Source organism: Camelus ferus, chromosome 32, assembly GCF_009834535.1.
Source record: "Camelus ferus isolate YT-003-E chromosome 32, BCGSAC_Cfer_1.0, whole genome shotgun sequence".
Classification (NCBI taxonomy): Eukaryota; Metazoa; Chordata; class Mammalia; order Artiodactyla; family Camelidae; genus Camelus; species Camelus ferus.
Genome location: NC_045727.1, coordinates 21,118,616 through 21,138,981, shown reverse-complemented (window position 1 = coordinate 21,138,981; position 20,366 = coordinate 21,118,616). Strand labels below are relative to the sequence as shown.

The 20,366-nt window shown below is 56.8% G+C and overlaps 1 protein-coding gene across 21 annotated transcripts in view; it reads left to right on the top strand.

Annotated features, from left to right (window-relative positions):
* EP400 (E1A binding protein p400) overlaps nt 1-20,366 on the top strand; it is a 98,459-nt gene that overhangs the window by 36,643 nt on the left and 41,450 nt on the right. For 18 of the 21 annotated variants that reach the window (XM_032471358.1, XM_032471361.1, XM_032471373.1 and 15 more), the window contains 14 exons: nt 98-147; nt 540-597; nt 1,448-1,537; nt 5,560-5,667; nt 6,604-6,794; nt 7,049-7,226; nt 10,878-11,014; nt 12,001-12,170; nt 12,439-12,613; nt 12,707-12,843; nt 15,258-15,444; nt 16,775-16,941; nt 18,283-18,446; nt 19,245-19,487. In XM_032471358.1, the coding sequence (XP_032327249.1) occupies nt 98-147; nt 540-597; nt 1,448-1,537; nt 5,560-5,667; nt 6,604-6,794; nt 7,049-7,226; nt 10,878-11,014; nt 12,001-12,170; nt 12,439-12,613; nt 12,707-12,843; nt 15,258-15,444; nt 16,775-16,941; nt 18,283-18,446; nt 19,245-19,487 (2,055 nt within the window). The remainder of the gene's footprint in view (nt 1-97; nt 148-539; nt 598-1,447; nt 1,538-5,559; nt 5,668-6,603; nt 6,795-7,048; nt 7,227-10,877; nt 11,015-12,000; nt 12,171-12,438; nt 12,614-12,706; nt 12,844-15,257; nt 15,445-16,774; nt 16,942-18,282; nt 18,447-19,244; nt 19,488-20,366) is intronic. The other 3 variants (XM_032471376.1, XM_032471375.1, XM_032471374.1) reach the window with 1 other exon arrangement.

The following is a 20,366-nucleotide window of genomic DNA, read 5'->3' as shown; positions in this document are numbered from 1 at the left end:
GCCGGCGGCCTCCATCAGCACAGGTGCCCTGGGTGCGTGTGAAGGTCACCTCCTCCTCGGCCCTGGGGAAAACGAACCACATCACCTGTCGTTTTAGGGAAAGAACTGAGACCTCAGGGACTCGATGTGTCACTGGACAGCTTCCTGGTAAGTTCCGGGTTGTGCTCTCACGGTGTCATTGAGATACAGTGTCTGGCAAGATGCACTGACTTGTTTTATCTGAGAAACTTGCAGATTGTAAATAGCGTTTCATTATAAAATCAGTCTGCCTTTGGCACAGAACTGTTCCTTTATAGCTTTAGCTCACGTGGGGTGTCAGGCTGGTGGTCTGGGGAGACGCAGCTGAACGCAGTGACTGTGGGTTGTCTCACTCCTCTGCTGCCCCCTGCCTTTCCCGTGACTATGTGGGCGGGTGGCCTGCACACCTGCCTCCGGCTCTCCTTGTCTTTTAGGTGCGTGTTAGGTAGACATGTCTGCTTTGGCTTCTCATTGTGTTTTCAGATCTCGGGCGTGCATACGATTTGTGTTCTGTGTTTCAGGATCCGGGAACATCCGGGAGGAAAAGAAAAGCCAGCATGTCACTGACGGATGATGAAGGTCTGTCCCCGGTGCTCTCTACTGTGCAGGGCTCCCTGAGGTTGCAGGTGGAGCGCTCGCTCCGTGCGGCCTGCGTGGCGAGCGTGGCCTTGACCAGAAGAGCCCAGTGGCCCAGGGGCTTGTGTTGTGGGGCAGGTGCCTTGGTGGATGGTGGGGCTTTGCAGTGAGGAGATGAGGAGTTGGAGTGTGTGTGTGTCTGCGTGTCTGTGTGTGTGCTCGCGTGTGTGTGCGGAGGAGGGGCAGTAAGTGTTGGTGGGAAGGAGTCAGCTAAGAGGGGCTGAGGCTGGCGGGAGAGAAGGTGCAGGCCGCCTGGGAAGGCCTCGTGTGGTGGGCGCTCACGCCCAGCTGGAGAAGTGGCCCATGGGCGGTGGAGCTCTGCCGGGGGTGCTGGTAGACTCTTCTCCACCAGCATGGGGTTTGGGGGTGCAGGGCCGAAGCCAGTTTGAGACGGTGGTTGCACAGGACGGGGGCTGAGCTGAGGGAATCCTGAGCTGGGCAGTGGCCGGGGCCTCTGAAATGGGTGGGGACGCATGCCTAGTGACCCTGGCAGCATGTCTGTGGGTCTCCGGCAGTGGGGCAGCGGACTCCCCAGGCGGGAAGGGAGTTTCGCCTCCCGCCCTGTGCTGGCCTGAGTATGTCTGTCACATAGTGAGGAACCAGGCTCTCTCTCACCCTGAAATGTAAGAGGAAGTATGGTCTCTGTTGATTGCTCACTTAATAAACTATCATTTCCAGGTTTAACCTGAGAAGTGACAAGACTTCGTTTCTCCTCTAATAACAGAGCAGTTTTGAAGCTTTGTAGCGTTTCATGAATAACTTTCTCGCTGGTGTTTCCTGGTGACCGTTTCAGTGGAAGACGAGGAGGAGACGATCGAGGAGGAGGAGGCGAACGAGGGGGCTGTGGATCACCAGGCCGAGCTGTCTGACCTAGTCAAGGAAGGTGGGCTGCGAGTAGCTTACTAAAGTGCTCAGCCGCACGTTCAGAACCCACGCGTGGTACCGAGTGCAGGGCGACCAGCCGCGCTGCCCGGGGTAGGAAGGGCGCCCGTTCCTGCCCCTCCGCTCCCCGGGGGCGACGGCCACGCTGGGTCCTGGGCTTGTCCTTCCCTTGGTTCTGTTCTCCCCCCACCCACGTGGGTCCTGAACGCAGCGCTTTGCTCGCCGTGTTGGAACTTTGTAGAAACAGGCTCATGCTGCAGGTTCACCCGCCTGCTCTTCTCGCTCAGTTCTGTCCCCAGGTTTCGTCCCCGTTGTTGTGTGAACTCAATTCATTCTTTCTCACTGCTGGACGGTGTCCTGGTGCCGGCCTGTCCCGGGCCATCAGTGTGCCACCGGGGTGAGCCGTGGCCCCTGCCTCCGTCCACGCGGACGCCGCGCACACAGCTCCCTCTCTTTCCTGTGCACACGGGCGTGGCGTCTGCTCAGAGCAGAGGCCCCGGTGGTCGTCCCGGGCTCCGCGGCTCAGGGCACTTGCTGTCCTGGTGACCAGCGAGGCGGGGCGCAGCGTTTCTCCATGGGTTTCCCGGGGCGGCGGGCCTTGCCTGTTGGGTTTTGAGTTTTTCTCTTTGTGTGTCCTGGGCACGAATTCCTTGTCAGCGATGTGTGTGGTAGTGACCTTTTCCCAGTTCACTGGTGTGTCTTCATTCTCTTTGTGGTGCCTTTTGAGGAACAAGTGTTCTTAATTTCAGCGTAGTTGAAGAGAAAAAAACTTTGTAACCTCAAGATCAAAAGGCTGTTTTTCTGGACTGTCTGAAAGGTTTTGTTTTTGCTCTCGTGTTGCTGTCTTTAGTTCATCACAGCGTGGCTTTTGTCTGTGGTGTGAGGTAAGAGTGCAGCCCCTCTTCCCCGCATGGTGGACTGCTCATCTTCCCTCAGTGTGCTCGGCGCACCCTCCTCCAGGCGGCCACGTGTCCGGGGACCTTTGTTGTTCTGTTGATCGGTTTGTCCCGGTAGCACACCATCTCGATTGCTCTGGTTCCGTAGTCATTCTTGGGGTCTGGCTACGTAAGTCCTTCTGCCCAGTTGTTTTTTAGGGGAGTCCTGACAGTTGGGGGCCTATTTCAGATACATCTCCGAATCAGCTCATCAGGTTTCAGAGAAAAAACGGGATTTTAATTTGAAAGTGGTTGAATCAGTGGGTGTTTGGTCAGAACTGCGTCTTTATGAAGTTGAGCTTTTCCAGCCTATGGTCAGAGTGTCCTCTCCGTTTACTTAGGTCTTTGTTTTTATTTTTATTTTTTAATTGAGGTACAGTCAGCTTACAGTGCTATGCTAATTCCTGGTGGGCAGCACAGGGCTTCAGCTGTGCATGAATGCACATGCATTCATTCTCACATGCTTTCTCACCGTGAGCTGCTACGAGACGCTGAACAGATCTCCTCGTGCTGCGCAGTAGCACGTGTTTATCTGTGCTTGGCTCTTAAGTGGCTTCCACGAGTGTTACAGGGGTTCGTCTTTTTTGTTAGATCTATTTCTAGACGCGTTACCTTTTTTGAAGTTGTAGTAAATGGCATATGTTTAAGACTGCAGGTTTAATTTGTTGCTGGTACGTAGAAGTGCAGTTGATTGTCACGTGTTGCTCCGCTGAACTCTCGAGTTACTTCTGTGGACATAACCTCTTATCTCCAGAGAATGACAGTTTTTCCTTTGTGACCCTGGTCATTTTATGACTGTTCCTCGTGATAAAGTGTAGAAATAGAGGTGCCGATGGTGGACACCTTTGGCTTGTTCCTGAGCTGAGAGGGGCACTTACACCGGAAAGGCAGTAGACGGTGGTGGTCAGTCATGATGGCTCGGTTCAGATCCAGCGTTCCAGCTTGTCTATTCTCTTAGCCTTCCGCTGCCCCTTGTTTTGGGTTCGTGTGGCAGGAACGGCGGGTGGCCTTGACTGGCTGGGGCCCGCGTGCACATGGTGCTCCAGCTCTCTCCCCTCCCCGCAGGGCAGGAGTGGGGAGCAGCCCGGCTGGGTGGTCCCGGCTTGGGGCTTGCGAAGATGCTGCCGTCAGGAGGCTTGGCTTCCATTCCCCGTGGGTTCAACCCCCCAGCTGGCAGGCTGGCCGGCTGTTGGCAGGCAAGCCCAGTGCTCAGCTGTGTGAGTGTCCTGGTGACGGGGGTGGGGGTGCTGGGGGGTTTGGCACTTGGGGCCTGGTGTCCCCGGAGCAGGTGAGCTCTGCGAGGCAGCATCTCTTACAGCAGAACCTTGTCAGCTGCTCACTGTCGTTTCACACCATCTGGTGGTCTCCCGGGTTGGCCCTGGCCAGCGAGGGGACTGCACTGGCTGTGACCACCGGGAGGTGGCGGCGTTGGGCACTGCCTCGCCCCCATTGTCCACAGGGCGCCGCCCCCTCCCCCCCCCCCGTCAGGCCCCCTCTTGCCCCTCACAAGCCTCTCAGCACTTCTGTGTAGGTGGTGTGCGTTTTTAAAAAGCTTAATTCCAGTTATTTAACTGTTTTATCTAAACAATTTTTTTTCCTGTTATATCTTCAAACTAGTTTATATGTGTGCGGGCTGTTGATTTCTGTGAGTTAAGTTGGTTCCAAGACACTTTACTGAATTATCTTATTTTCATAGCAGTTTTTCAGTTCTTTCTCATGCTTTTTCCCTACTTCAATAGCCACTGTGTGAGATTTCTCAGCGTCTCGTTATGAAAACATTCAGACGTGCAGAAAAGTCAAAGAACCTTCTGATGAACACCACATACTCTAGTTGCTTCTGCTTGGCTTTATCACGTACCTACCCAGTGTGGCGAGTGGTTTGAATCATGAGCAGAACAAGTCTGTGGATTGTTATTATCTTGAATAGTGCCTCTAACGTGGTTCTTTCGGGGTCCTTTCTGCGTAGCGTTTGTTATTTTGACCACATATTTTATTGACATATGACACACACGCAGAAAAGCTCACGCATCACAGGGGCACAGCTCACAGTGTTGTCGCCTTGCTGCTGTGTAACACTGTGCGGAGCAGTGTTTGAACATGAACCTGGGCCCAGGTTTCTGATCGCTTCCCTGGACAGACTCACGGAAGTGGGAAACAGTGAGGTCAGAGGGCATGAACTTGAAAGCCTTTTAGCTTTTCCTACTGGTTTCCAAAAAGTTAAGCCTGTTTCTACCATCGCCTGCAGTGTTGAGGGTGTTTGACATTATATTTGTCCAAATTACGGTCTTTAAGAGGCTGCTGTTGCGACGGAGGACCGCCGTGTGCTGGCTTCTGGAGATGCTCAGCACACGGGCACTTTGCGAGCCCTCTGCAGTGTTTTGTGTGTGAAGCCTTTGTCCGTGGTGGATGGGCTTTAGCTTGGGGATTATCTGATCAGTTAGAGGGAGCCCTTTTCACAGAAAGTCTGACAGTCTTATTGTACCTTTTGAACTTTTTTTTTATTTGCTGTTTTGTGTATTTATGTATCATATTCAGCAGTTATTTCCATCAAATGTATTTTTAGACTTCCATTTATTAAAATATAGGTTTTACCGTATATTTATTAGGTTATTTTGGGGAATATTTGTTCTTTTATGAGTAGTTGTTGAATTTCTTCATTTAAAAAATTTTCGTCTTATTCTATAAAGAAAATACCTTATACCTTATATCAGTAGTGGACCATCATTATTAGTTTTAGGGAAAAAGAAATGTGCTTTTAGAAAATACATCCTTTTCCCAAGGAATTGTTTACAGCCAGGAAAAGGAACACACGTCTGACCCTTGAGGCGCGCGTGTGTGAGCTGCACGGGTCCACGTGGACGTGGGTGCTTCAGCGGTGAACTGCAGCCCCGCACAGCCCACGGCGGGCGGGACTGTGGGTGTGGAGGGACCCCGCGTGGTGGGGCTGTGAGGCATACAGAGTCTGTGCCCCTAAACCCCAAGCTGTCCACGGTCGGCTGTGTGTGGAGGGGCCCGTTCCTGATCGTGTTTTCTTCCCAGTCGGCACTGTTGGTGTAAAGTAACCGTTCTTCCTGCAAATCCTTTCCAGCTGAGTTGCCCTTAATTGACCTCATGAAGCTGTATGAAGGTGCCTTTCTGCCAAACCTCCAGTGGCCCCAGCCTAAACCTGACAGTGCGGAGACCAGTGAAGAAGAAGGTCTGTTTTAACATCTTTCAAGAGTTCAGCTTTAAAACAGAAGCCATAATACTTAGATGGAGGGTGCTTAAAACGGAGTTTAAAAACTACCTTCGTTTCTCTCAGTCTGGTGAAGGAAAAAGCTGAAAATGTATTGTATGTGCAATTTTCTATTGAACAGCTTTGTTGAGTTCTGTGCTTTTTACTTTTACTGATAAACTTGGCGGTTATCAGAGCACTTGGTCCAGTTGTGGACAGTGTGGACATACGTTTCCCCAGATTCACAAGAGTCATCGTCGATGGACTAGATGTTACGTATTTATTCAGGCTGTGCCCTGTTTATTCAACGCGCCTGTTTGAAGGGGTTCGTTTTACTTTATGAGACGTTCCAAGCAGGTACACAGGCTGCACCAGACAGGGCCTGCTTGCTCTTGTTTCCACTGCACTTGTTCTGGTCATCAGACTGGCCACCGGCGGGCAGGGCGCGGTGGGAGGGGCCCAGGAGAGTTGTGTGGGGAGGCCGGGGCTTTCAGGACCCCGCGCTGCGGCAGGGCTGGAGGAGGGCCGTCAACCCCTCACTTGCCTAGACTGGGAGGTGCTTCTCGTTCTTCCTTCCTTGGCGGTGGAGGGCAGTCACTAAAGCCTTCGATGGCCGCAGGCCTGTTGGTGATACTGGCTCCTGGCTGCTGCACAGGCCTTCTCCAGTTCTGCCTGAGGGCTTTCCCAGAGTGGTGCTACTTGCGATGGTTTCCTAACATAAAGAGTTGCTACCAGTTTATCTGGATGGCGTTGTAAGCTATACGAAGTAGGTTAAAAACAAAAGAATTACTGCTTAATTCTGTATGTGAAATATTTGAGTTCTGTCAACTTCCCTCCCCTCCCCTCCCATCAAGTGGACTCGTAACACCCTCACGGCCGTCTCGAATCCCACGAACCCCGGTTCTCTCTTGTTGGCAGAAGCGGAAGCCTGCTCAGGCGACCGGGAGAGCCGGAAGGGCGTGGTTCTCATCGACTCTTTGTTCATCATGGACCAGTTCAAAGCCGCTGAGAGAGTGAACGTTGGGAAGCCTCACACGAAGGACATCGCGGAAGTGACTGCTGTGGCTGAAGCCATCCTGCCCAAGGGCAGTGCCCGGATCAGCACCGCGGTGAGGCGCTGCACTTCACGTGAGGGTGGTGTCTCTGTGAGGCAGGGGAAGGCTTCCTGCTCCCAGAAAAGCTCTGTATCCCAGTTGCGGAAGTTGTCAGGAAGAACCCATGCGGCTTATCTTTCCTGTTACCCGTGAATGATTTTGCGGCTTTCCCGGGGGCCTGTCTGTCACGTGACTGGTCTGCGCTCACGGGGGGAAGCACGCTGCTGGCTGTTGTGGGGGGTGCTCACGGGGCCCGTCTGTCCATGCAGGCGAAGCTGAGCGCCCCGGCCCTGTTGTACGGCGCGCTCCGGGACTACCAGAAGATCGGCCTGGACTGGCTGGCCAAGCTCTACCGGAAGAATCTCAACGGCATCCTGGCTGACGATGCCGGGCTGGGCAAAACCGTGCAGATCATTGCTTTCTTTGCCCACCTTGCTTGTAACGAAGGTGAGAGCTTGTCATTTTTTGAACCATTTGTGTTTGCTGAGACCGGGCTGTAGGCTGTGAATCTGGCATGAGGGTGGGGAGCGGCTTTCTGTCTCTGCTCACTTGCCACGGCCAGGCCCCGAGAGCAAGGGCCCCCGCCACCTCCCCCGTGCAGTGACGCCTGCCCTTCTGTCTCTCCACTGGATCCCACCCGTGCGACCGTGTCTTTGCTGCTCAGGTCCCGTGGGCAGCGGCCTGGAGCCCTACGAGGGCTCGGCAGCTGAGCAGCAGCAGAGGGGTGGGCTGCCAGCTACCTGCCGGCTGCCTCCTCACCCCTTGGCTCTCAGGGCTCACGCGGTGTTCAGCCCCCACTCACTGCCCTCCGCTCGGCCTGTGGGTCGGGGTTGCCTGGTCCCCATCCTGCACCTGTGGTGCCTGTGTCTCTAGTGCAGAGGGAGCGTTGATAGCATTCTGTTCTGGACTCACGCTTCAGTCAGCTCCCGGAGACACACGGACATGCCACCTCCCTCTTCACCATTGGAGCTTTGGAAGTGAGGAGGGCCTGTCTGACTCCGGACGGAGTTGGCACCCTGAGTAGGTTGAATGGAAGCAAGTGAAATTCAGTAGCCTTGTGAGCTCCAGAAATGAAGAGGGGAGTTATTTGGTTCTGAAAACTTCTTTTGTCTGGCCGTTAGTTTTAATACGAATGGATCAACTTTGGTGCCTTGTTTTCTTGTATTAATATGTTTCTGCTTTTGAGCCAGTCCGACTGTTCAATGTAGTGCTTTAAAATGGGTTTTAATATATTTAGTTATCACAAGATGAAAAAAACCACCTTGCCTACTATTTTATTGTTCAAGTGAAAAAGTATTCATTACTATATTTATAATATTAAGAAATTGGAAGCAGCCTTCACCTCTAAAAACAGGACATTTTATTTCATTAATTGAATGAATGAGTGAGTCAGTTATTCATTCTTCATGACTTGCCTGGCACCTGCCCCCTTCCAGGCAGTGTTCTGGGCACTGAGGGTACTGCCATGACCAGAACACATGCCCCCTTGCAGGCCCACACCGGGCATGGTGAATCCGTGATGCGGACTCAGCCCGTAGGGAGTGGCGTGGCGGCTCTGAGCAGGCGCATCCAGGGTGGCCTGTCATGGAGTATGTGGGCCGAGGCCTGGACAGCCGTGGCCGCTGGCAGCAGGGTCTCAGGGAGAGGAGGCGGTGTGTGCGGAGGTGAACGGGTAGCCGCTGTGTCTGTGGGGCAGCTTGGTGGCAGGAGTACGAGGGCCAGGAGGGTTGTCGGCTGACTGGGGCGGGGGGCCTCGCCGGCTGCGGGGCCTGGCTCTTCCTCATGAGAGATCTGCTTGGTGCCGGCCTGAGGAGTCACTCGGTGGACTCCACCAGGGGCAGACCTGGAGGGCCCGCCGCCGGGCAGCTGACTGTTGGGACGGCAGGGCTGATGCGCTGGCTCTGAAGGACGAGGCCCGTGTGCCGCCTGCTCCACTTCCACACATGGATGCACCGCAGACACCACACCTGTGTGTCCCCTGGAACATGGCTTCTTGTCTGTCCCCCATCCCGTGCGGCCACTGTCCTCGGGTTCCTCATCGCTGTGTAACCGTCAAACCAGACTCCCTGGTGCTTCAGGCGTAGTGGGGCTCACTCCAGGAGACTTGTTTACACAGTGAAAGTCGCTCCCAAACTCAACTGTTTTCTTTTGCTATTTAAAGTTAAAGAAAAAAAGAGTAGTCTGCTGCAGTCCACCTCCTTCCATTCGCAGTGGTGACCGCTCAGGGTGCCTGCTGTGTGCCCTGCCTTGCTTCGCCCAAGTGTTAAACAGGCGCGTTCACAAACACACATATAGATGCTTTGTTCCTCTCCAGAAATGGGGCGGTGTGCTAAATTCTAGTGGGAAAGAACATCCTGCCTCTCACTGGGGAGAACCGGCACCTGGGGTTGGCCAGCATTTCCCTGCTCGTGAGGTGGTCCCTGTTTGTGACTTTATTTTCTGTTGGTACTCTTTCCTTCGTGAAGTTTCTGTCTGCTTGTCCATTTTGCTCTTGGGTGGTTCTCTTTGTTTATTGAAGTATAGTTGACTTTCTGTATTGTGTTAGTTTTAGGGGCAAAGCAAAGTGATTCCGTGTTATGTATATACACATTTTTATTTTCAGATTGTTTTCCGTTATGGGTTATTACGAGATGCTGGGTATAGTTCCCTGTGCTGGGCAGTAGGACCTTGCTGCTTGTCTGTTGTGTGTGCGCTAGTTGTAGCTGCCGATCCCAGACTCCTCATTTGTCCCCTCTTCCCTTTGGTAACCGCAAGTTTGTTTTTTGTGTCTATGAGCCTGTTTTGTATGTAGATCCATTTGTTTTACTTTTGAGGTTCCACATGTAAGTGATACCATATGGTGTTTGTCTTTGTCTGACTTTCTTCACTCAGTATAACGATCTCCAGATTCATCCAAGTTGCTGCGAATGGCAATGTTTTATTCTTTTTTTATGGCTGAGTAGTAGTCCAGTGTATAAATACACTGTGTCATCTGTATCCAGTCCTCTGTTGATGGGCATTTAAGTTGCTTCCATGTCTTGGATACTGTGAATAGTGCTGGCGTGAACACTGCGGTGTGTGTATCTTCTCAAAGCAGAGCTTTCTCTGCTGGGACTGGGATTGCTGGAATATATGGTAGTTCTGTTTTTAGTCTTATTAAGGAATCTCCATACTGTTTTCCGTAGTGACTACACCAAACTACATTCCTACCCACAGTGTAAGAGGGTTCCCTTTTCTCCACACCCTGTCCAGCACTTATTATTTATTGACTTTTTGGTGATGGCCATTCTGACTAGTGTGAGGTGATACCTCATTGTCGTTTTGATTTGCATTTTTCTGATAATTAGCGATACTGAGCATCTTTTACTTGCCTGTTGGCCATCTTCATGTCTTCTTTGGAGAGATGTCCGTTTAGGTCTTCTGCCCATTTTTTGATTGGATTGCTTTTTTGTTACTGAGTTGTGTGAGCAGTTTGTATATTTTGGATGTTAACCCCTTATTGATTACATTGTTTGCGAATATTTTCTTCTGTTTTGGGTGGCTATAATACAGCAGTTGAAATTTATGTGTGTATTAATCTAATAATTTTTTAAAAACCCTTATTTTTCTGAAGAATGAAACTGGAAGTGTCCTGGGACGGTCGGGTGAGTTGACTGGCGGCCGGGAACCGCGATGGGCCTGGGCGTTGGGCCAGTGCCCGTACGCAGTGGTGCGCCGTGGGCCATGCTGGCTGGGGGGCTCGGGCAGGTGCAGGGCCCAGGGCTCGTGGGTGGAGGGGACCTTCAGTCTGGGTGCTCTCCTCCCTTCTGAGCGTGGTTCGTGGTAGGTGAGTGGTCTTCCCCCTGCCTTCATTAGGGGTCACTGTGTTTTTGACTAGATACTCATTTTATTGAGAAGCGACCACTGAGCAGCTCTTTCGAGTGCAGCCGCAGGGGGTAGGTTGCTCTGGGGCTGCGTCATCGTGAGGCCCCAGGACGCCGGTGCCCCCGGCTGGATGCTGGCCGTGGGTGTGCGCCAGGCCCCCCGCACGTGCCTGCCAGCCCGGCAGGGTGCCGTGGCCCGGACTTGCCCGGGGGTCTCACTCAAAGAGGAAACGTCTGTGTCTTCTTTCCTTTGAAGGCAACTGGGGCCCTCACCTGGTGGTGGCGCGGAGCTGTAACATCCTCAAGTGGGAGCTCGAGCTGAAGCGCTGGTGTCCCGGGCTGAAGGCGCTCCTGTACGCGGGCAGCCGCGGGGAGCTCAGGGCCAAGAGACAGGTGTGTCATCCTCAGCTTGAAGCTCAGCTAGGCAGAGAGCCCGCTGAACTCCTGCGGAAGGCAGACGCAGAACGCCAGCGCGTGCCTGTTAGTGGAATCACCGTAGGTCGCTCCTCTGTGGGATTCCAGACCCTGCAGCTGTCCCTGGGCTTAGAGCCCCTCGAAGTCGAGGACACCTGGTGACCCAGTCATTGCCTGCAGGGAGGGCCCGGGCTGACGGCCTCCGTCCCTGCGGGGCCCGTATTCACTTCCCAGGGAGAGAGCGAGCGTCCCCCAGAACTGAGCGGTCTCTGGACGTCCTTTTAAACTGTAGACCTGCTGATCATCACAAGCAGAAGTGAGAGATTACGGCGCAACCATGTTCCGAATTATGAATCTGTGAAGTAATCCCCGTGGAAGTGCTCATTAGGAGTATTTGTGATGGACAGATTCTAGAGCAAATCTGGACTCTTTTCCCTGCCCAGTAGTTTGTAGTACTAGATTGTAGGTAGAAGTATGGCGCAGATCACAGTTTTTCACTGAAGAGATTTCTTTTATTAGACTGTATTGTGTTGAGTAGTGTTTACTGAAAAAGCACCTTGAGGTGTATTTTTTTTAACTATCTCTGGTTACTAATTTGCTTTTAAAAAGCTTATAATGCTGTCAGTTGCAACATCGATGTTCACACTTCCTGTCATTTTCTGAGTATGTTTTCCCCTCACTCAGATTTCATGCTGTGAAAGCTGGTGTGTACTTCAGGGTGCTGTGTGCTAATAACCCTTTTCCAAAACCAGTTGTTACTGCCCCCAGAACCGTTTCTTAATTTTCCAACACAGTGCTTTGGGCTCCAGGAGGGAAAGATGAGGGAGCATGTGCAGCTCCTGTGCGGGGAGAGCAGTCACTGAAGGGGCGGGGGGGGGTACCGTGGGGGCAGGGGCACCCAGCAGTGGAGACGCCCTGCGGTGGGAGCGGAGGGCGAGGCCTGTGTCCTGTGTCCTGTGCCGCAGGAGTGGAGCGAGCCCAACAGCTTCCACGTCTGCATCACGTCCTACAAGCAGTTCTTCAGGGGCCGCGCGGCCTTCTCTCGGCTGCGGTGGAGGTGCCTGGTGGTCGACGAGATGCAGCGCGTCAAGGGCCTGACCGAGCGGCACTGGGGCGCTGTGCTCGCCCTGCACAGGTCTGGCCACCCCACGCAGGCCCGGGTGGTGGTGTGGCCGGAAAGGCTCCCGGGGAGAAAGGGGGGTGGTGCAGACGCCCACAGCGCGGCCTGTCAGCTCCGGCCTCCCCCCTCCCCCCCGCCCGCCCACCTCTGTCATTGTCCGTTGGGTCAGAGTCACCATCCCTCGCCCGCGCGCCCTCCGAGCAGGTGGCTCTGCTCCGAGCAGGTGGCTCTGCCCCGGGCCGCTGCGTCCACGGGTTCCGACGCCGTCTCTGCTTGTGTTCAGTCAGCAGCGCCTGCTCCTCGTGGACGCGCCCCTGCACAACACCTTCCTGGAGCTGTGGACCATGGTGCACTTCCTCATCCCGGGCCTGTCCCGGCCCTACCTGCACCTGCCCCTGCGTGCGCCCAGCGAGGAGAACCAGGACTACTACCACAAGGTGGTCATCCGGCTGCACCGGGTACGCGCGGCCCCGAGGGGCACGGCTCCCGTGAGTGTGGGGCGCGGGGCCTCGTCCGCGGGAAGGAGACCACGGATAGCGTCCCTTTTTCAGGTGACACAGCCCTTTATTTTGAGGAGAACTAAGAGAGACGTGGAGAAGCAGCTGACCAAGAAGTATGAGCACGTTCTGAAGTGCCGCCTGTCCAGCCGGCAGAAGGCCTTGTACGAGGACGTCATCCTGCAGCCAGGGTGAGTGCGGGCGGCTAGCCCGGGCCGAGTGGAGCCTCCCGCCCCGCCCTCAGCTCAGGGTGGCTTGCAATGCTGGTTCAGAGTCACGCAGGAGACGCCATCTGCCTGGCAACCTGTCTGTTCAGAGCCTCACGTGGGATGTGGGGCTGAGGGCGCGGGAGGGGCAGGGTGGGTGGCCCCGCCGCGCTCCGTGCTCGCCAGTGTGGGACCCGAGACCGGCAGGCCCCCTCCCGTCCTCTCTGTGGTCCCCTCCGTGACCTGTTAGACTCTCCCCGTCGTGGTCTTTGTGTCCCCGAGTTCTGATAAGACAAACACACAAATGAGGGTAAAGCCTTGGAGACACTGACTACACTCGTCCTCGGTCATGATGCCCGTGCTGCCCCTCCTCGGGGGAGGCTGGAAAGTCACATGCAGTCTCACCACTTCTCCCGACTCATCCTCGTGGCCTGAGGGCCTCATCATTCTGTAGCGAGCCCCCGAGTTTCTGCAGCTGGGACTGACAGGCTGCTCACCGGCTGCCCTGTGCCCACCCCTTGTGGGGGCAACACGGAGGGCGATGGTGTGACGCGGGGGACCGAGGTTCAGGAGGTGCTGTGGTGATGGGCTCCCTCACTATGACGCATGGGCACAGCCCCATATAAAATGAGGGTAGACGCTGTGGCGCTGTGAGGGTTGTGTTGTTAAGGGCAAAATTGTCAGAACAGTGCTCACCATGCTTGCTTTGTAGGGTTATTTTTGGAAGATTTTAGGACAGGAAGTAAGTGTGCATTGTTACTCCCGCGGCTTCTCAGCCTGACCTTGATTAGCTGCTCTCACGGGCAACAGTCAGTGCGTCAATTAAGCCCAGAATAGGAGCTGTGACAGCCCCCACCCCTGACGGCATGCCCAGTGACGAAGCGTCCTTCCTGGGTGTCGGGGATGTTCCTTGTGCAGGAGCAGAAAGACCGTACTGTCGGTCAGATGCGTCAGCAGGTACTGACTCCAGTCCACGGGGAGTGCGCTCAGTGGGGAGGGTTGCAGCTCGTGCAGAGCAGGTCCCAGGCCAGCGCGTAAGGGGCTCCTGTGGAGTCAGGGCCCCCGGCTGTCCTTCACCAAGACAGCCCCGCGGCGTCCTCAGGATGCCTGCTCTGTCTCTCTCTGGTGGCGTGTTGTGGGAAGTTGGCCTGCACTTGGGGGTGACGGCCCCAGTCCCACTGTGAGTGGAGGGGCCTCTGGATCTGGGAGCTGCTGGTGCCCGCAGAGCTTAGGTGTTCTGTGGCTCGGCTCCTGGTGGAGCGGCAGGGAGAGCCTTCCCTCCGGGCCTGTCGAGTCAAGGCCCACTGCAGCTTCTGGTTCCCGACTCCCTAGGGGCTGCCAGCACGACTCGCTGCATGTTGATGCGAAGGTCTTGAGGTCCCGGGGGCGCTCTGAGCCTCTCTCCCGGTCAGCCCCTCCCCTTCCTCTGCACAGGGACCATGTCACACAATTCTAACGTCTTCACCCTCTTCTCAGCCCCGTTCATCTCCGCCCTCCTTCCCAGAGAGCCCTGCAGAGCTGCCCGCGTTTGCATCACCTCCTCCTGGTCTCCATCATCAGTCCGTTCCCCCCAGCAACCTCCATTCTCAGTTTCTGCATTTGTTGCTGGCGGCTGCTCCTGTGTCTCATACAGACATCTTTCGTCTTCGAGTGTCCCCCGCCCCCTTCCCTTCTGCTCTCCGCAGACAGACCCTCTGCTTCTCTGTCTCCACCCTGCTCAGCCCCGCGCTGCCCAGGGCTGCTCATGGAGCTCCATGCTCCACGGTCACCCGAGCTGACCGCGTCCTCCCGTGGCTGCTTGAGCAGTGCGGGTTCAGCACACGCAGCACTGCTCTCACTGTGACTTCCCCAGCGTGCTTGTCCTCCAGGCTCTTCTGTCTTGGGATGTTGGTGCTCCATCGGCCCGGCCTCTCGGTCACCTCCTCATCCCTCCCTCTCCCTCCATTCTACCCGGAGCTCCTGGGTTGGTGCCCTCTGCTTTCTGACGGCCCTCAGGGCGGCCCCCCCCTCCTCATCCCGGAGGTCTGCGCTGGAACCTGGCCGCGCACCCAGCTGCAGCTTGTCTGCTTCCTGCCCTGCCTTGTGGTCGCTCCCCGCACCTCGAGGGCCTCTCTTCTCCCGGGTCAGGTGACGTCACCTAGAGCTTTGCCCGATGCCGTTGCTAAGGTGGTCTTCCCCGCCGCCGGAGGGAGGCATGGACAGCAGCGCCCATGTCTGGCCCATGTTATTTCAGAGGGGTGTTGTGCAGGTCAGAGGGCACGTGGAGGTGAATTTAGACCTGAGTGTTCCAACAGAACTCACTTCCTAGCCGGGTCTGGGCTGAATGTGCCGGCTGTGATTCTGGAGTGGGGCAGGAGTAAGGCAGGAGCGGAGCGGTGCTTGTGTCTCTCCTGGTGCAGGACCCAAGAAGCACTGAAGAGCGGGCACTTCGTGGACGTGCTGAGCATCCTCCTGAGGCTGCAGCGGATCTGCAACCACCCCGGGCTGGTGGAGCCCCGGCTCCCGGAGTCCTCGTACACGGCAGGGCCGCTGCACTACCGCGCCGCCTCCCTGGTCCTGAAGGCGCGGGATGTGGACTTCTGGAAGGTAAAGAGGTTGCGGAGGGTGGGCTCTGCCTGCGGCTTGTTCAGCTGGGTCTGGGCCACCGTCTCCGTTGACTCTTGTCCTGTATTTTGAAATCACCTGATGCCGGGCAGCATCGAGTGGCACTTGTGACGTGCCTTCTGCTCCACCTAGAGCAGCTTTGGAATTGACCCTCAGGGACGAGCCCATAGTATGAATGCTGGGGGGGTGTTTCCTTGCATTGCTGCGGTCGTGAGAAACAGCAGAGCAGGTGGAGTGCAGCGGTTAGAGCTGCAGGCTGGGGCCTCACAGGCGCAGGTCTGAGGCCTGGGGGGGCGCCCCCTTCCTGTGTGCATGTGCGTGCGTGCACGTGTGCGCATGTACGTGTGCGCGCGCGCGCTGAGGGCCTGGAGTTCCCCTCGTGTCCCCGCCTCCTCACTGACTGGGGGCTCCAGGCTGAGCATTCCCTCCAGGGGGGTGGGTAGCGGTGCACGGCCCTTGCCGGGGGTGAGGTGGACGTTGGGGATGAGCCCTGTGCTGCCCCTGCACCCAGGAGCATGGCGCCCGCTGTTTGCTGTGTTTCACTCGTGTTCAGCAAACATACCGAGGGCCTGCAGGGTAGCCTCTGGGACAGCAGTGGATGAGACACGGAGAGTCCTGCTCCTCTGGGCTCTTGCTCTCCCTGTTTATCCATCACTTGTTACCATTTTCACGTGCGTGGAAAGTTTTCTGTTCAAGTGTTAGTAACTATCTCTAGGTTGTGGAGATGGGATATTTTTCAGCCAAAAAAATGTACTCGTATGTCTTTCTGTGTTTGAATTTGGGGGCGGTGAAAATCATGTTTACAAAAGTAAACTTTTTAAGGAAAGAGGTTGGGTCAGGTTGAGTGACCCTGAGCACAGTGTGCTGAGCTCCTGGGTCTCGGCGGGGCCGCGGCCTCGGGGGCTGTCCTGCCTGCTCGGGCTTCTGCGTAGGACTCGGGCCCCGTATCTTGCGTGAGGACTGAGTGTCCCCAGGGCTCTGGACACGCCACGTGTCACCCCCCCACACCTGCACCAGCATACTCGGGTCCCTCCCCAGCCCCTCAGGGAGGCCGGGCATCTCCCTCGGCTCAGACCAGGGTTTTCCAGCCCCCCACCACGGCCCCTGCTGAGGCCGGTCCGGCTGCCCGCCGCCTCTCCTTTCCCAGTGCCTCTCGGGATGACCAGGCGCCGCAGTCCCACTTAGCGACGGGGCCGAGTGCCTCGAGGAGGCGGCCGCCGGGGACCTCGCCGCCTGGCGTGGGGCCCACCTTGACTCTTAGGCGTTTCTTCTACTGCCTCACGGAGCACGATTGTTCTCTTTTTCTCCGTAGGAAGCCGACCTTTCTATATTTGATCTCGTTGGTTTAGAAAATAAAATGACTCGCCACGAGGCAGAACTGCTGAGTAAGAAAAAGGTGTCACGGAAACTCTTTGAGGAGCTGTTCGCCGCGCCACCCCCGCCGGGCAGGCCGGCGGCCGTCAGGCTGAAGCCCAGCAGGTGTGTGGTGGAGCGCGTCCCTCCGCTCACCGGCGGCTCTGGCTGTGAACCGGCCCCTGGGGGCTCTGGGTGACATCCCGCCTCGCCCTGCTGAAAGGGGCCCGGAGCCCCTTGGGGGGACTGGGCGCCGGCTATGAGTTCACACAGGACCTGGGGCTGCGGCTTGTGCAGAGTGTGGTGGCTGACCTAGCTGCTGCTCCTGGGAAGTGCCCAGCACCCTGGATTTCTGGGGTGAAGGGTGCATGAGGGCTGGGCAGCTGGCTGCTCCCCGCTATCAGCTCTGGGCTGTGTTGGGCTGTAGGAGGGCCCTGCGTGGGGAGCAGGTCATGCATGGGGGTCAGGTGCGTCTGGTCGGATGTGCCGTGTGCTGGCAGCTGCGTGGCCAGCGTCCAACAGCAAGGGCAGCGGGGTGCGCTGTGGGAATGGGTGGCGCTGGGGCCCTGAGGGCTGGCAGAGGGCTCTCCCCGAGACTGCAGCATCAGGGACATCCAAGAGACAACAGGAACAGTCATTTGCAGGTGGCATGAGACTGGGAGGAGCAGAGCAGGTTAGATGGTGGAGCTAAAACACGAATGGTTCAGAACAGGCTGGATTCATCGAGTGGGAGGTATGCAAAATTCCGTGCTCCATTTTAAAAGAAGAACAGAGGAAGTAGGTATTTTAGAGGGAAGAGGGGTCAGCTCTGCAAATTGCAGATCGTTCTTGTTGCCTCTTCTCTGTGAGACTTGGAGCTGACCACCCTGGCCTCAGCTGCCTGGCCCACGCTCGTGGGAGCCTGTAGCCCTCGGTTACATGAGGAGCCAGGGCAAGCGAGCTGCGGTCCTCTCCGGGCTGGCCCAGCCTTGTTTAGTGGCTTCCTGCTGGCTGCCTCTACCTGTGTGTTGCACAGGGTTTTGAAAACGGTTCACTTGCCATCGAGGTTTTCCAGGTGAAAGACGTGAGAGGAGCGTGTTGCCCTCTGGTAGAGCCAGGCAGGCGCCTGTGCCGTCTCTGCTGCTTCTGTCCTCACCTGTGCCACCGCGTTTGTGCTCTCACTTGGAAGAGTAGCATCGTGGAACGTGTGTGTTAAGTGTAGTTTTCCTCGTCCATGTTGATGGGAACTTAAAACATTAAAATCCCGTTCCCTCCTCCGTCGCCCGGGCGTTGGGGTGGGTGTGTGGCTTTCGGGTGCTCAGTGCCTCCTCCCTGGGTCCCAGGGGGTCTACTGCTGCTTCGCACAGCATTTAGAGGTCCCCCCGCCCCCTTAAACTGTGAACGGGAGTGGGCAGCCCCGCTGCGGCACCCCCACGTGCCGCTGCGTCTCAGCAGCGCTCGTCTCCCGCCTGCCCGCTGGGCGTCTAGGTTGTTTCAGCCTGTGCAGTACGGTCAGAAGCCCGAGGGGCGCACCGTGGCCTTCCCCAGCGCACACCCGCCCCGGACAGCTGCTGCCGCGGCCACCGCACCACAGGGCCACGTGCGAGGCCGGCCACCCATCGCCACGTTCTCTGCAAACCCCGATGCAAAAGGTATGCCTGTAGGGGGCGTGCTCGGTGTCACAGGGCTCATGTGGAAGACGCTCCTCTCACGTTCCCTGACCCCATGGGAGCGTGTGACTGCTGCAGTGACAGGAGTGGGGCCATCCACCCTGGCTCTGCCCAGGAGACCACGTGCAGGTCTCACGCGAGGTTCAGGCTCTCTACGTCTCTGAGCTGATCCGCCCAAACCAGACCCGCTCCCCGGGGAGACGCCGCGGACATGCCGGCGAAGGCATCCCTTGGCAGGAGCGTTCTCTCGCCTAGGGACACGTGGCGGGCGATATGGAACTTCTGAGGGAGCCTGCTCTGTGTTGTGCTGCCGCTTCAGCATCACCTGAGTGTCCCTGCTGAGGGGGGCAGGGCTGGGTGGCAGAACAGGCAACAGTAACAGTGTTGTGACCGTCAGCGGGGTCCTCCGTGTCACATCCACTGCGCTTACTTTCTTGGGATCTGTGTGACCCTCCAGCGCTCCTCCTGCGGCTGGGGGTGTGGGCGCCACCTCTCGGGGTGGTTAGGATGGGGTCTGACGACACGCGGGAGGGGTGACTTCACTCCAGTGACTCCAGAAATGTACCCCGTGGCGGCCTTGCGACCTCCGAGTGCAAATAGCTAACGACGATGAAACACCGGATTTCTGACTCTGTAGACCACCCCGCCCCCGTTTTAGAGAGGGCGCCTCACTTGAGAGGCAGTGTGTGATGTTTATTTACTTCTTTAAAATGCGGGTTTAAAGCTGCGTTTTACTGAGAACTGCTAACGGCTTTGCACCAACGAACTTATCGATTGCAGCGGCAGCAGCCCCGTTGCAGACCTCTCAGGCCCCCGCTGGTGCGCCGAGACTCCCGCCCGCCGCGACCTGCAGCACCGCGCCTGGCCCGGCCCACCCTGCGAAGCTGCGGGCGCAGACTGCTGCCCAGGCCTCCGCCCCCGGCCCGCCCCCGCCCCCGCCCCAGCCCCCTTCGCTGGCGGCCGGGCAGAGTGCCCTGCCGCAGGGGCTGGTGCTCACCTCGCAGGCCCAGGCGCGCCTGCCCAGTAAGTGGCCTCGCCTCTCCGGGTTCTGCCGCCTCTCTGCACGAGGACGCTGGGCTGTGATGAGGGCGTGCGAAGGGCCTTGTGTCCGCTCCCTTTGTCTCCCAGCCCCGGGTCCCGTGCCGCCTTCCGCCACGCTGTCCTTTCTGCCCTCAGCCTGCAGAGGGAGGGCCGGCCTCCGGGGTCTTGTCCTCTCTCTGTCCTTTCTCCTGGCCCCCGCCGTCAGCTCCACCGCCCTCCCGAGCTCCGAGCGAGGGTTTGTCAGTAAGAAAGCAGTGTGAGCTCTTTTCAGTCTCTCACTTGCTACCAAACTTAAACCTGGCATGAATTACTGCTCAAGCGAGATGTTTTGTAGTAAGTTGCTGATAGAACATCACAACCTTATCAAATGCTTCTTAATAGCACTTTTTGTTGTGACCAGGGTGACAAGCTCCTTCCAAATCTTGTACATGCTCCTGTGTGCTCTGCTGTAGGAAGTGTCCTCACTGACACTGCCAGGGCTGCCCTGTTTCTCAGGTGCCACCGAAGCACTTAATTTGTCGGCATAACAAGTTGTGCTGAGAGCTTCCTGGGAAGATGGGAGAGAGAGATGGTGTCCCGAGGAGGCCCTGAGTTCCAGCGAGTTTCCTCTCGTGACAAGGCTCTCTCTTCCATCGCCAGCCAGTGAAGAGTCCCTGCCCTGGTTCACTGCCCGAGGCAGGAGCGCCCTTGCATGTGTCTGGTTTTATCTGCCGGGATCGGAGTGCCATGGGCGGTGCCACTGGAGCTGTGCTGAGCGGGGCACGAGGGGCCGGGCTGCCTTCCTCTCGCTGCCTCCACCTCTCTGGACTGGGCGGGGCTCAGGGCAGGTTCAGGTTTCCGTGCACAGATCTCTGCGTCTCC